The 12,609-nt window shown below is 32.5% G+C and overlaps 3 protein-coding genes across 3 annotated transcripts; 2 read left to right on the top strand and 1 right to left on the bottom strand.

Moving 5' to 3' along the window:
• Window positions 1-17: 17 nt before the first annotated feature.
• Window positions 18-799, bottom strand: LOC145759871 (uncharacterized). Its single transcript, XM_082573726.1, has one exon. It carries the CDS (start codon window positions 760-762, stop codon window positions 223-225), a length of 540 nt encoding a protein of 179 aa, XP_082429852.1. The 5' UTR covers window positions 763-799; the 3' UTR covers window positions 18-222.
• Window positions 800-3,346: 2,547 nt separating this feature from the next.
• LOC145758950 (ras and EF-hand domain-containing protein-like) lies at window positions 3,347-12,229 on the top strand. The gene is made up of 12 exons (XM_082572647.1): window positions 3,347-3,925; window positions 7,512-7,661; window positions 9,065-9,251; window positions 9,332-9,412; window positions 9,517-9,632; window positions 9,998-10,066; window positions 10,288-10,422; window positions 10,537-10,957; window positions 11,029-11,167; window positions 11,342-11,541; window positions 11,622-11,741; window positions 11,878-12,229. Exons 1-12 carry the CDS (start codon window positions 3,378-3,380, stop codon window positions 12,049-12,051), a joined length of 2,340 nt encoding a protein of 779 aa, XP_082428773.1. The 5' UTR covers window positions 3,347-3,377; the 3' UTR covers window positions 12,052-12,229.
• Window positions 5,865-7,093, top strand: LOC145758951 (CD151 antigen-like). The gene has a single exon (XM_082572648.1). The coding sequence runs from the start codon at window positions 5,958-5,960 to the stop codon at window positions 6,756-6,758; it is 801 nt and encodes a 266-aa protein (XP_082428774.1). The 5' UTR covers window positions 5,865-5,957; the 3' UTR covers window positions 6,759-7,093.
• Window positions 12,230-12,609: the final 380 nt, after the last annotated feature.

The following is a 12,609-nucleotide window of genomic DNA, read 5'->3' as shown; positions in this document are numbered from 1 at the left end:
GAATAAAGTTTCGATAATTATAATAATAAAAAAAGCACCAAATATATAGTGCATATGCTATAAATAGAAGAAATCAGTTTAAGGGCTTAAATATCAAGTTAATTAATTTTAATTTATGTTAATGACCTTTTTTTGTTTCACTAAATAAACAAACAAAAAAAAGAAATGGTAATAGATATCACAGTTGTTTAAAAAAATAAATTAATTAAAAAATTAAAAGAATTAACGACACAAGCTATCAATAACAGAATCAGTCCAATTCAGTCTTTGCAAAATATTTTTACATTTTTCGACGATTTCAATAATTTCAGGACAAGTTAAAACATTTAAACTTTCGTTCACTGACGTGGATTCAACGTCCGTATTTATTTCCATTTTATCCGGCAAAGAATTAACAGAAAAAGTTTCAATTTTCATACTTAAAAGATCATCAGCAACAGCGTTAGTTTCAAAGTTCGAAATTTTTTCCAACAAACTTTTCGAATCTAGAAAAATTTGGTCGGAAATGGTGTGACTTTCGTACGAAGAATAATACGCCAGAATTGCCGTCAAAATTCCTTTAATTTTTGACACCAGAAACCCACAAATAATTCCTTCTTTAAACCCAATATTAAACCCTTCTTGAAGTGAGGTTTCTTGTCCAGCTGTTGCCCCGTCGACGTACCCCGATTTGTAGCGCTCCTGGCTGATTTTATTCCAAGTTTGTTGAATTAATTCCAGTTCAGATCCACTTTGATCAAATATATCTTCAATGTCATCCATACTTAAGTTTAATAATAATGACTTTACTGCTAGTAAGGCTCTGCTAAAGTATAATAAAATTAATTTACTTTGTTTTAAAAATGTACAAGAATAATATGTACCTGCATACAGCTTCCATTTCTGTGATTCAAAAACACCAAATCTCAATATATTAAATCTATTTACATTTGCAAGAGACTTCAAGCTACTTATATACACTTCACATGTTATCTCGCGATATTTCCGTTTTTAGAAGTCTTTCGTATATATTTTTATCCTCGATGTGGGAAAGTCGAATGTGTGACTTAAACATAAAGTAACATTTGTTACCCCTACCCCCAGTCTCGAGTTGCCTTTGACAGTTTATGATATTATAGATATAATTAAATATTGTTACCACCTTTTGCCTTAGTTTAAATACTGACGTTGAGGTTCTTTTAAAACACCAAATCAAGCTAATTTAAGCCAAAATAAAAAGAAGGGGGTATACTAACTGACTAAGTTGTTCCATATTATATCGCTTTGCAATATTGGTGTAAATCATTCTCTTGTTAACAAAAGTTAACTGTTATAATACATTAACACAATAACTTAATGACTTTATTTTACCAATATTATCCTGTATGTTGCAAATTAACTGCAAGCATTTTGACAAACAGAAAACATATTTGTTACCAAATTACAAATTTTGTGGCAAAAAACAAATTATAAACTTCTTATAAAGTAACTAGGAGAACTATACTATAAATGTAGAGCCTGTTTTTTATAATAGTCAGCTACCAATCTCCTAGTAAGCAAAATTAGTTTAAAAAACTTTAAGTTTTTTGAGTTTTTTTGAATGAAATTCCTCAAGTTTATTTACAAACAAAAACTACACACGAGTCGCTCTTTGTCTACACCTAGCGGATGCAAATTTCGCTTAAATAAAACGGAAAAAACTGCGACATCTTGTGGGAACAAAATTTAAATTTTTTTTATTTTTTTTCACATTTTAATTACAATTTAAAACAATTTAATTATGCTAAATGTAAAAAATAAATTAAAATAAAATAAACAAAATAAAAAATACTACAAACAATACAAAAAATGTATAAAAATTATTTAATTCTTTAAAAAAGAAAAAAAAAAGAATAAAAAATACAAACAATTATAAAACATCCACAATTAATTCTAAACTTCATAAATTTGCTATTTTTTTAATTACAATTAACAAACTAAAGATAAACCCACTTTGACCTTTAATATATTTTAAAACAAACAACGATGTAAAGATGTTAATTAAAAACGTAAACATCCATTAAGTGCTTTTATGCTGAAACAAATGTATCATTGTGACGTCATACACATAGTAGTTGAATGATGCTTAATTGTTGTAACACGATCTGAAAAAAATTTAAATTTTTGAGGGTTAGAAAAATTTATAAAATGTTTAAAACTAGGGTATAAAATGTTAATTAATTAGCAATTAGGCATTATTGTAGATTTTAAAATATATTAATTGTTATTATTTATATTAAAATGCATGACTAATCATATATTAACTAAAACATTTATGTTTTAATTGTAATAAATAATTAAAACCAACAAACTAACAATTAAAGTTAAAAGCAAATAATTGAAAAATTCCACAGTTATTGTTAAGCGATTGTTTAAAAGTATAAGACAAACGCATTTATCAAAATGACAATGCGCATTGTGATACTAATAGAGGGTTATTCTCCGTGTGTAATTATTTGTTTTTCCCCGCGCAAAGTTGGAAGCGAGTTAGTTTGGAGAGTGGAATGGTAGGAAACGTAGCAAGTCGTCGGTGTGTTATTTTATGAGCTAAAACGGGGCGGTAATACAACTCGTAAAATAACTTAATTGCCCGCAATTTTACTATCAAAATTTTAAGTAAGACGTGTATTAAAAACAGTAGTTTAAAATTTATATCTAAGTCTAATATTTTAAAATAAAGGCCCCTTAAAGTTGGATAATATTAACAGGTTGATAGTTGTTAGTTATTTAACATTAACAACAAGGTTTAAATGCTTCAAAGGTGAATGTGTTAATTAATATTAATTAGTTGTCAGAGGTTTAAAATTAGGGCCAGATTTATTGAACTATGACTCAATGTAGAATAAAAAAAAGTGAATATTAGTAAAATTATTAGAAAAATGTTAGATATAACATTTAAAGTGGATTTAAAATTATAAGTAAGGCAGTTATAAACATTTTTTTAGTAATTTTAACATTAAAAAGGTTATTAAGGATTATAAATTAAGAAATATAACGTTTTATCCCCAAAAAAATGTTACAATTAAATTTAAAAATTGACCTTTAATATAAACCGTTTAAAGTTATATAAAACTCAGCGTTTAACATATTATCGTCTTTCTTAACAACTCGCTGATCAAACAAACTATAAATACACAAAACTTTAACTTTTCTCTCTCTGCTCCATCGACGCGTGAACAACGTAACATTGTTGCGTCATAACGTAAAACTTAATATCTAGAACCCACACACCGTCACGCTATTATTATTTTGAATAAAAGTTTAAAACATTCGCGCTTTAGTTAAGACTTAACTTTTTATGTAATTTAATACAGAACTAAGGAATTATGACATCATAGTGTCGATGTGACGTCATAATTATGGATAATGACGATTTAAGTCGATTGTTCGACGCATGTAACAAGTCAGGATCGGGATTCTTGAATCGTGCCGAGTTTGAGTCAGTTTGCGATGAGTTGAGTTTGAGTGAAGTTGAGTTCACTCAGCTTTTCGACTCACTCGACCTCAACAGGAACGGAGTGATCGAGAAACAAGAATTCATCGAGAAGTTTCATCACATCGCCGATGTATTTGCGCGTCCTTCTAATGACGTCATAAAGGAAGAGAAACCACGTGATAACGACGTCACTGATGTAGCAGAGAATAAAGAGAATGTAAAACCGGGGTGTGACGTCATAAACGACGAAGATTGTAACGGAATAGTTGAATTGGATAATCAAGTGAACCACCTAATGGTCAAAACGTCGACCCCAAGGTCAAGCCAAGTACGGAGGTCAAGGTCAAGTCAACGAAGGTCGAGGTCACAGACCCACGACGGGGTTCATCAGAGAACGAGTCAAGTGACCACAGATGCGTCGTGGGAGGGATTTAGTGATGACGTAGGCCATGTCTTGTATTCCATTCAAAGGTGAGATGATTTTAAAAAAAATATTTAATTTTCGCGATTTATTAAGAATATATTTTTAAAAATCCATTTGATTTAAAAAAAGAATGAAAACTTGGGTATTCAGTAGAAAACTAAAACAATGAAACACGGCTATTATTTGGGGGGTAAAAACATGGGGTTAAATCACTTAACCCCAACCCTAACCCTCTTTTTAGAAAATTGAACACATTTTATTTAATAAAACGTTGTTGCATGTTTAAACTTAAGACCCTTAAAGTGTATATGCACGGGCAAAACCAGAGATCCAAAAAAGTTGATAAATTGATATTTATATTTAAGTTATAAGAAAACCAATTTAATGTTGAAATACAAGTTTTAAATTCAAATATTTAAAAGTGATTTAAAAATAATTAATCTAATTAATAACGTTTTAAATCGGTGACTGTGGTAAAAAACCTACATCGATAAAATTGGTATTTAAATGGGGGTTAAATATGGGGTAAATTAGTCAACCCCACCCTAGCCATCTTATTAGAACGTTAGGGTAAAGTTCAAATAACGTAAAGGGTTTTTAAAACAACAATAAAACCCAAACTTATCTACAGAGGGTTAAAATGGAGTTAAATTACTCTTTAACTAGAAAGTTAGAGTTGATTTTAATTAACAAAATATTTTTACAGAGTTGTACTAGGAACTCAAAATATAAGGACGCGTAATTTAAAAAAAAAGTACGTTAAAAAAATGTTCTTAAAAACATTTAATATTTTCAAATATACAAAACACACAAAATTATCTAAATTTAATAAAATTATATTTGCTTACATGAGATAATATAGACCCAATATGACTTCATAATGTTGTCGTTATTTCCCAAGTCACGTGGGAATAGGTTATAATTGTGATTATAAAACATTTTATGACGTCATATTGGGTTTTAAATTAATGATTGTGATTCAAAAATAATTTACAAAATGAAAATTTAAAACTTTTATTAAATTCGCTAAAATTAAATTCAGATTTTCTTGTTATTTATTTACGTGTGGCTTTCTAAGTGCTCTTTAACAAATGCGATTGTTCGGTTTTTATTGTGACGTCATAAACACGATTGTGTTAAACCCGGATCTTGGATTTAATGGAATTTAATGGAAATTGAACGGAAATAAAATCTTTTTCTTTTAAATGTTTTGTTTTTTTAGTTTTTAAAATGGATTTTTTTAAATTGAAGAAAAAATTAATTTATTACAAATCATAAAACAAAAAACGGTTTTAAAATTTTGATTTAAATTATTTCAGCCACATTTTTTATTTTCATTGTTATCAAACAATGGACATTGTTGACGTGTGAAGGAAATGTCGCTAAAACTTCTTACTTTTCGCAAATGTTTGCGCTTCGTCAGAAACTAGGTCCTCGCTTATTTGGCGAACAAATAACAGCTGTGTGACGTCACAGAGAAGGTCTTTGTGCTTGAGCGATCAAGCGTAGACGTCAGGGCGTATCTTTAGGCATTCTAGAATTATTAAATTCGAGTTCGAGGCGTTTAGTTTAAGGCAACAAGTTATTAATGTTTAATCGATAACAATGGCGATTGTTTGAATAATGGAGATTGTTTTAATCAACTAAAAGTTCCAATTGTTTTAATTGTTTTAGAACAATTAAGTAATCGATAAGAATTTAAATTAGAAAGTTAATTTTCCTGATTTTTAGTTTGTTATACTTTTGGTTATAAGCGGTTTAAGGAAATGATATTTGTATATTGTTTCCTCTATGACGTTACAATTAAATCGTTCTAAGTTTAAAATAAATATTAATTTATATTTAAATGATTAAAAAATCAATAAAATAATGTTCACCCTTGAGACTAGAAATGATTTAGTAAATTAAAAGCTATTGGACAATTTCTAAATAAGTTTAAATCTTAAACTAAGTTAAGATAAGTAAAAGTTTGGTTTTTACCCACACAGCTAGATTTAGTTGATCTTAAACCAGGTTTAAATACAACTTTGTTATTCCATCCCAGAATCAAATTTAAATTGTTTTTAAATCTTGTAAAAAATGGGTCAGAAAAGCAGACAGGAGAAATATAAGGAAGATGGTGGCGGGCCCTGTGACCTTGCTTGCCTTAGAGGACTTTTAATCGCCTTTAACTTTGTGTTTATTCTCGGCGGGGGAGGTGCTCTTGCTATCGGGATATGGACAATTTTAATGAAGATGCAATACGTTGCAGTTTTAACCACAATGTGGTACAACCTCGTCGTGTATTTGTTGATGGGAGGAGGAGTCTTGGTTTTGTTGACCGGGATCATCGGATGCGTAGGAGCAATCCAGAAGAACCAAGGGATGCTCACCTGCTACTTCGTCCTCCTAGTGGTAATCTTCTTATGTGAATGTTTGTCGGGGATATTCGCTTTTGTGTATTACCAGAATATCCACTCGGAGCTTGAGAACGATATGAGATCGAATCTAAACAAAAACTACAACCAAACTGGGAGTGAGGCACTCACAGCAGCCATGGACGAGATGCAGCAAGATTTCCAATGCTGCGGGGTTCAAAGTTATGAGGACTGGCAGGACAGCAAATACATCAAACAGAATAAAGAAGGACTTAAAACCCCCGAGTCGTGCTGTAAAACCCCGTCTCATCTCTGCAGCAGGAGGGATCACCCTTCTAACATCTACAGGATCCTGGGATCAGAGAATATGGGATGTTTGACTAAGCTTGAACTTTACCTACAAGAACATCTTTTTGTGCTGGCTATTACTGGCACAGTTGTGGCATGTATCGAGATCCTGGTCATGGTGTTCGCGTGTTGTCTGCGTAGTTCGATTAAAGAAGAAGACAATCAACCATACTGAGGTCATAATACACAACCTTATGACGTCATAAGCACTTTGATTGTTTACTTAAATGGCTTTAGTGACAATTAAAGGCCCCAACTTCTTTAGTATTATTTTTCATGACGTTTTTAAATCGCTTAACCATCGTGACGTCACACAGCGCGTTTATTGCGTAATAAACGTTATTATTAACCAATATTGAAATGCTTTTGTGCTACTTTTTATACTTTTGTTTTTATGGTTTTTGTTTTTAATATTATCCATGGTACGATATTAATAGTTTACCTGATATTTTGTATAACCCGAGGCGCATGCGTTGCTGAATGTGGAAATAAAAACTTTCTTATTCATAAGTTTAGTGGATTAATATGATTCATTTTAAAGTAAAGGTCAGGGTCTAGTTAAATATTGATAAAACATCAAGAGTTATTAGGCTACTTAATAATCTAAATACCAAAACTTTAATACATTTAAAACTGAACCAAAAAACATCAAATAAACCATTATAATAAACAACACAACCATTATTTTAAAACTAAACTTTTTACAGGGCTTTTATAACTTTAATTGCTAAATTAAACTACGGGGCTTAACTAAACTATAAAAACCTTAAACACCTTAAAAATGAACAGTGCAACATTGAAAATTAAATTTTAAATTAAAAAAAACGAGCCAAATACTAAAAATTTAAGTGAAAAAACAAAACTTGATAAAAGGTTTAAATGACTGAGCTTAAATTTGTTTTATGACGTCATAATCATTGTTTCTTAGTTACGAGAGCATAAAGAACCTTCATAATGACGTCATAGAAGGTGGTGACCCGATCTTAACCCGAAAATTTATGACGACGATGAAAACCATTTTAAGCGACATCGGGAAGCTACAAACTAACATTCTAGATCTCGAACAATCGCTACAAAAGTAAGTAATGGTGACGTCATAAACAGGTAACGTGTTAGTTACGTTTGTGATGTTATTAAGGGCATTGTGATGTCATGATAAAGTATAAAATTGAAGTCACGTGATATATTGGAATGTTGCGTGAATGGAGAGTTTAATCGGTAATTATTAACTAATTGTGACGTCACAAACAGTAGTCTATGATGCTAACCATAACTTAAGATCGAGTGCTATAAAAAATTATTAAATTGAAATCGAAAACTTACCGAATTGTTGGAATTAAAAGTGATTTTCGGGAAATATTTTGAGTTAAAGTTTATTTAATTTAGTTAAAGATAAAGAAATATAAAATTTGAATCGAAAGTTTTAAAATTTTTGTTTTATTTTATTGCTCGGTTTTACAACTTCTAAGACGAACAAAAAGTTATGAAAATTATTAAAAGGTTTTATTCCCGCACGATTCTATTAATATAAGGTAATAGTACACCATATGTTGTGGGTATAAAGGCAATTAGGTTTTATCTAGGATAAATATTTAAGTTTAATATCTATATCGGGAACCTTAATTAACAACTGCGCAACTACTTAACTGTTTTCAAGTTAAAGTAAAAACTAAGGTCAGTTGAAAAAGTTTAATTTTTAAAAATAGATTTAGATTTTTGTTTAGAAATAATTTTATAATTTGAATCGTTGTATAAAAATATAATAAGTCGTAAGTTTACGGGCTTTGTCACTTGTTCAAACTATTTATTATGACGTCATAATTACAGCAGCGCGATGAAAGAATAAGCAAAGTTATTACGGATGACTTAATTTAAATTTATTGAAATTTTTGATTGAAATAAACTGGAATTAAATTAGTTTGAGGTAAGTTAAAGTAATTAGATTAACTCAGGAAGGTTAGAACTCGATCGATTTTAAACTTCAATTATTTTTAACTTTTAAAAATATGGAACGAAAAATAAAGAAAATTTATTTAACTAAATCGAGGTTAGTATCAAAATATGATTATGACGTCATAAGAGCAGATGTTTGTGACGTTTCGTGGCCTGCAGCAGATACTTAAATTATTTTAACGTTAGTGAAAGCTAGACCTGCTTAAAGTCAAGTTTGGTTAAATTTAAAATTTTAGTAAAATGTTAAAGTTGAGATTTTAATTCTTTCTGTGGCGTCATTTAGTACAAAATATCGCGCGTAGCATTATTATGACGTCGCTATAGGGTGACGATTGATTAAACTTGTTGTTTTCGTGTAATTTTAAATCATCGCTGAAATTCTATTATGACGTAATATTTTGATTATGACGTAAACATTTGATTATGACGTAAACATTTGATTATAACGTAAAACTTTAATTGTGACGTAAAACTGTGATTATGAGGTAAATTTTTGATTGTGACGTAATAACTCTGAATATGACGTAGGACGACTGAGGCGAGCAGGGATCAGATCTCGATCATGGAGGAAGAGATGGAGGCGGAGATCAAACTCAAGGAGGACAGAGTAAGAGAAGAAGAGCGAAAAAGATCGGATATGACGTCACAAGTGATGAAGAGAAATTACGAGACTCAGATCCGCCAACTCGAGGAAGCGGTGGATAAACTTAAACAAGTATGACGTCACAATAGATAAATAGTATATCAATGTTGTAAGGAAATTGTTTTATTGTTTTTACTTATGACGTCACACAGGTGGACGAGAAGTTATCGAACTCAACTCCACTCGAGAAGGAAATGAAAATTTTGAGAGAAAAATTTCTTCAAGTTTCGAATGTAAGTTAACTTAATTATGACGTCATAAACTATCACAAATCGCCAGAGACTCGTAAATATTTTTTTAAATTAAATGTCGTCACGAATTGTTTATTATGACGCAGGAGAACTCGACGTTGAAGACGCGATTAAGTGAAGCGGAGACGAAAGTTGTTTTACTAAGGAGCGAGATCTCAGCTTTGCAGGTCGAGCTCCAGGAGATGAATATTCAGTGCAACAGGTTTGTTTATCCTCAATATAGGGTTTGTTTATCCTCAATATGGGGTTTGGTTACCCTCAATGTGGGGTTACATGGGAAAGTTTTTAATCCTTGATTTGGAGTACTATGAGGCAAGTTTATCCTCAACTTAAGGGTCCCATGAGGCAAGTTTATCCTCAACGTTAGGGTCCAATGGGTCAAGTTTATCCTAAACGTAAGGGTCTCTTGGGACAGGTTTATCCTTAACGTGGGGGTACTTTGGGGAAAGTTTATTAAGGGTTTGTGGTTTGAGTAAAAGAGTCGTTTTCGGTGAACAAAATATAATAAGAGCAATAGCCTGTGATGTCATATTAACAATCTATAGTGACGTTACAAATATGTTACAGAGAGAACGAGGAGGTCGAGATGGCGTTGAACGATAAAGAATTCATGTCCCAACAAGTTCATTCTTTATCGTGAGTTGTTTGTTTAGTAGGCGTTTAACATTATTACGTCACAATCGTGTATCGCTCGAGACAAAGAATTTGGATTATTTTGGCAAAGTTAAAACATCGCAAACGAAAGAATTATTGTTAATTAGTTCTTTAATTAACCAAACTAATTAAACATTTTCACATTAGTTGAAGGTTAAAAATTTATTTAATTTAATTTTTAAATTTTTTTTTTTAAATTTTAGTTCCGACAACCGACGTTTAATGGACTCCAACGACGACTTGAGGGTCGTTCTAGAATCCAACATGGCCGCTTACCGGAGAGTTACCAGGTTGGGGAAATCCCCCGCGCCATCTTACGTCGGCGAAGTTTATACAAGGTTTGATTATGACATAGAATCTGGGTGTAAAATAAGGGGTTAACTGGGGTAAGAAGTAGATTAAAAAGTCAATTAATCCCAACTGAAAATAATTTTTTTATGACGTCATAATAGAAATGAGAACGGCTTTAGTCGTCCTTCATCGCGAAATTCCTACCTTGACATGGAGGCTCTGGCTGAGTGCGATCCCTGCCCTAAATCGTATTGTGATGTCACAGACGGGTACGACGATGACGTCACAGATATATCATTGTCACTGGAGCGCGGAATGTTCGAGCGAGACAGCGGCGTGGGAACAAGAGAAGACCCCGACTCTGAGTGGGAAATTTCGCGGGGATTTGGACGTCGAACCTCTGGAGGATTGCTCCCCGAATCCCCGATGTCCCGGAGACCCGGAAGTCGACATTCGAGGAGGAGTCGAGCGAGTTCGAGATTGAGAAACAAATCTAATTGTGACGTCACAGATGAAGACAGTGACTCGCCCACCACAGAGAAAAGGTCAAAGTTTGACGTCACTCCAGAACATCGAAAAAAGGTATTGTGACGTAATAAACACTACAACTATTTCTTCAACATCTCAAATAACAACTTATTATGACGTCACAGATCATAGCTCCCGATTTCCCGACGGCGAAGGGAAAAGTTTACAAAGTGATTTTATGTGGTGACGTCAACGTGGGAAAGTCGAGTTATATTTTAAGAGTTTGTAGGAACGAGTTCAAGCACACCACCAGATCGACCTTGGGTGAGTTCATTGTTACGTCATAACAATTGTTACGTCATAAAGCTAGTTGCGTCATAAGTGCATTGTTACGTAACATTATATAATTTAAGTTTAGTTGAAAAAAACTTTTGTATGTAATAATATTGTCATCTTTAAATGCACAATGACGTCACTAATTGTTTAATGACGTCATAGGTGTTGACTTCCAGCACCGAACATTAAGAATGGGAGACGGGAGGATCGTCAACCTCCAGTTGTGGGACTCCGCGGGTCAGGAGAGGTTTCGGAGCATCTCCTCATCCTACTTTAGACGAGCGGACGCTATTATGCTTCTCTATGACGTCACTAACACCGATACTTTCATCAACGTTCGAGAATGGATGGAAACAATTTCGGTAAGTTGGTGATTGTTGTAATTATATCATATAAACAATGTGACATATTAATAATAATTATGCTAATTATGACGTCACAGAACTTGGCAAAAGAGGGAATCCCGGTGATGATTTGCGGAAACAAAGCCGACTTGAGACCGAGCGTGGATACCGGGAAGAAAACGACAGTTTTCCCGATCGAAGGAGCTCAACTTGCCGCGGTGAGTTAGGGTCGAGGTCCGAAGTCGATTTGTGAAATTAAAATATTTGTGAAAATGACTTACGTGCGCCATCTCGCGGTTATCGTTTTTTCTTCTTAATTCGAATTAAAATTAATAAAAATTTATGTTTTTGCAGACATACGGGGTTCTGTTTATGGAAGTAAGCGCCGCAAGTGGCCTTAACGTTCTGACGTCAATCACCCTTTTGGCACGTCACATCATGACCAATGACGTCACAGAAGACGCCGGATCGATCAAAGATTTGAATATGGCCAATAACAAAGACACAAAGTGCTGCGTACAAATCTAATTATGACGTAATAAGCGTAGTGACAATAATAATATAGTGACGTCATCACTGTGTGACGTGAAACATGACGTCATACTTCACTGTGTAAGAAAAGTTTTTTTTATAAAACGAATCAGGATTTAAAAATAGAGATTTCTGATTACGTCATTATCGTGCAATATGACGTCATAAGGACAACACTGTCAACAATTTTTGTTCCTTTTTTACTTCTTGTTTATAAATAAATATATCGTAGTTTAACGAGAGTTGTTGGAATTGAATATAATAGTGACGTCACAATAAGAGATCGAATTGTCGCGACTACGTCGAAGTTTGAACAAAAACATTTTGTTTTTAAACAACGTTGATGTAATAATCAAGAGGAGGGGAGAGTTACTAATGGGGCATCTTATTAGAAAGGGGGCATTTAAAGTATTTACCCAATTTAAAGTAGTTGCCCGAAAACCGAAATTATGGCAAAATATTTTAAGAGGTTTGAAAATTAAAACACTAAAAAATAAAACCAGGTGACGTCAGTGTTTACTGACGTCACGCATCATACATATTCAAAAAGACAAA

The sequence above is a fragment of the Corella eumyota genome, chromosome 7 (assembly GCF_963082875.1).
Source record: "Corella eumyota chromosome 7, kaCorEumy4.1, whole genome shotgun sequence".
NCBI classification, from domain to species: domain Eukaryota; kingdom Metazoa; phylum Chordata; class Ascidiacea; order Phlebobranchia; family Corellidae; genus Corella; species Corella eumyota.
This window is presented reverse-complemented; position numbering and strand designations above follow the sequence as displayed.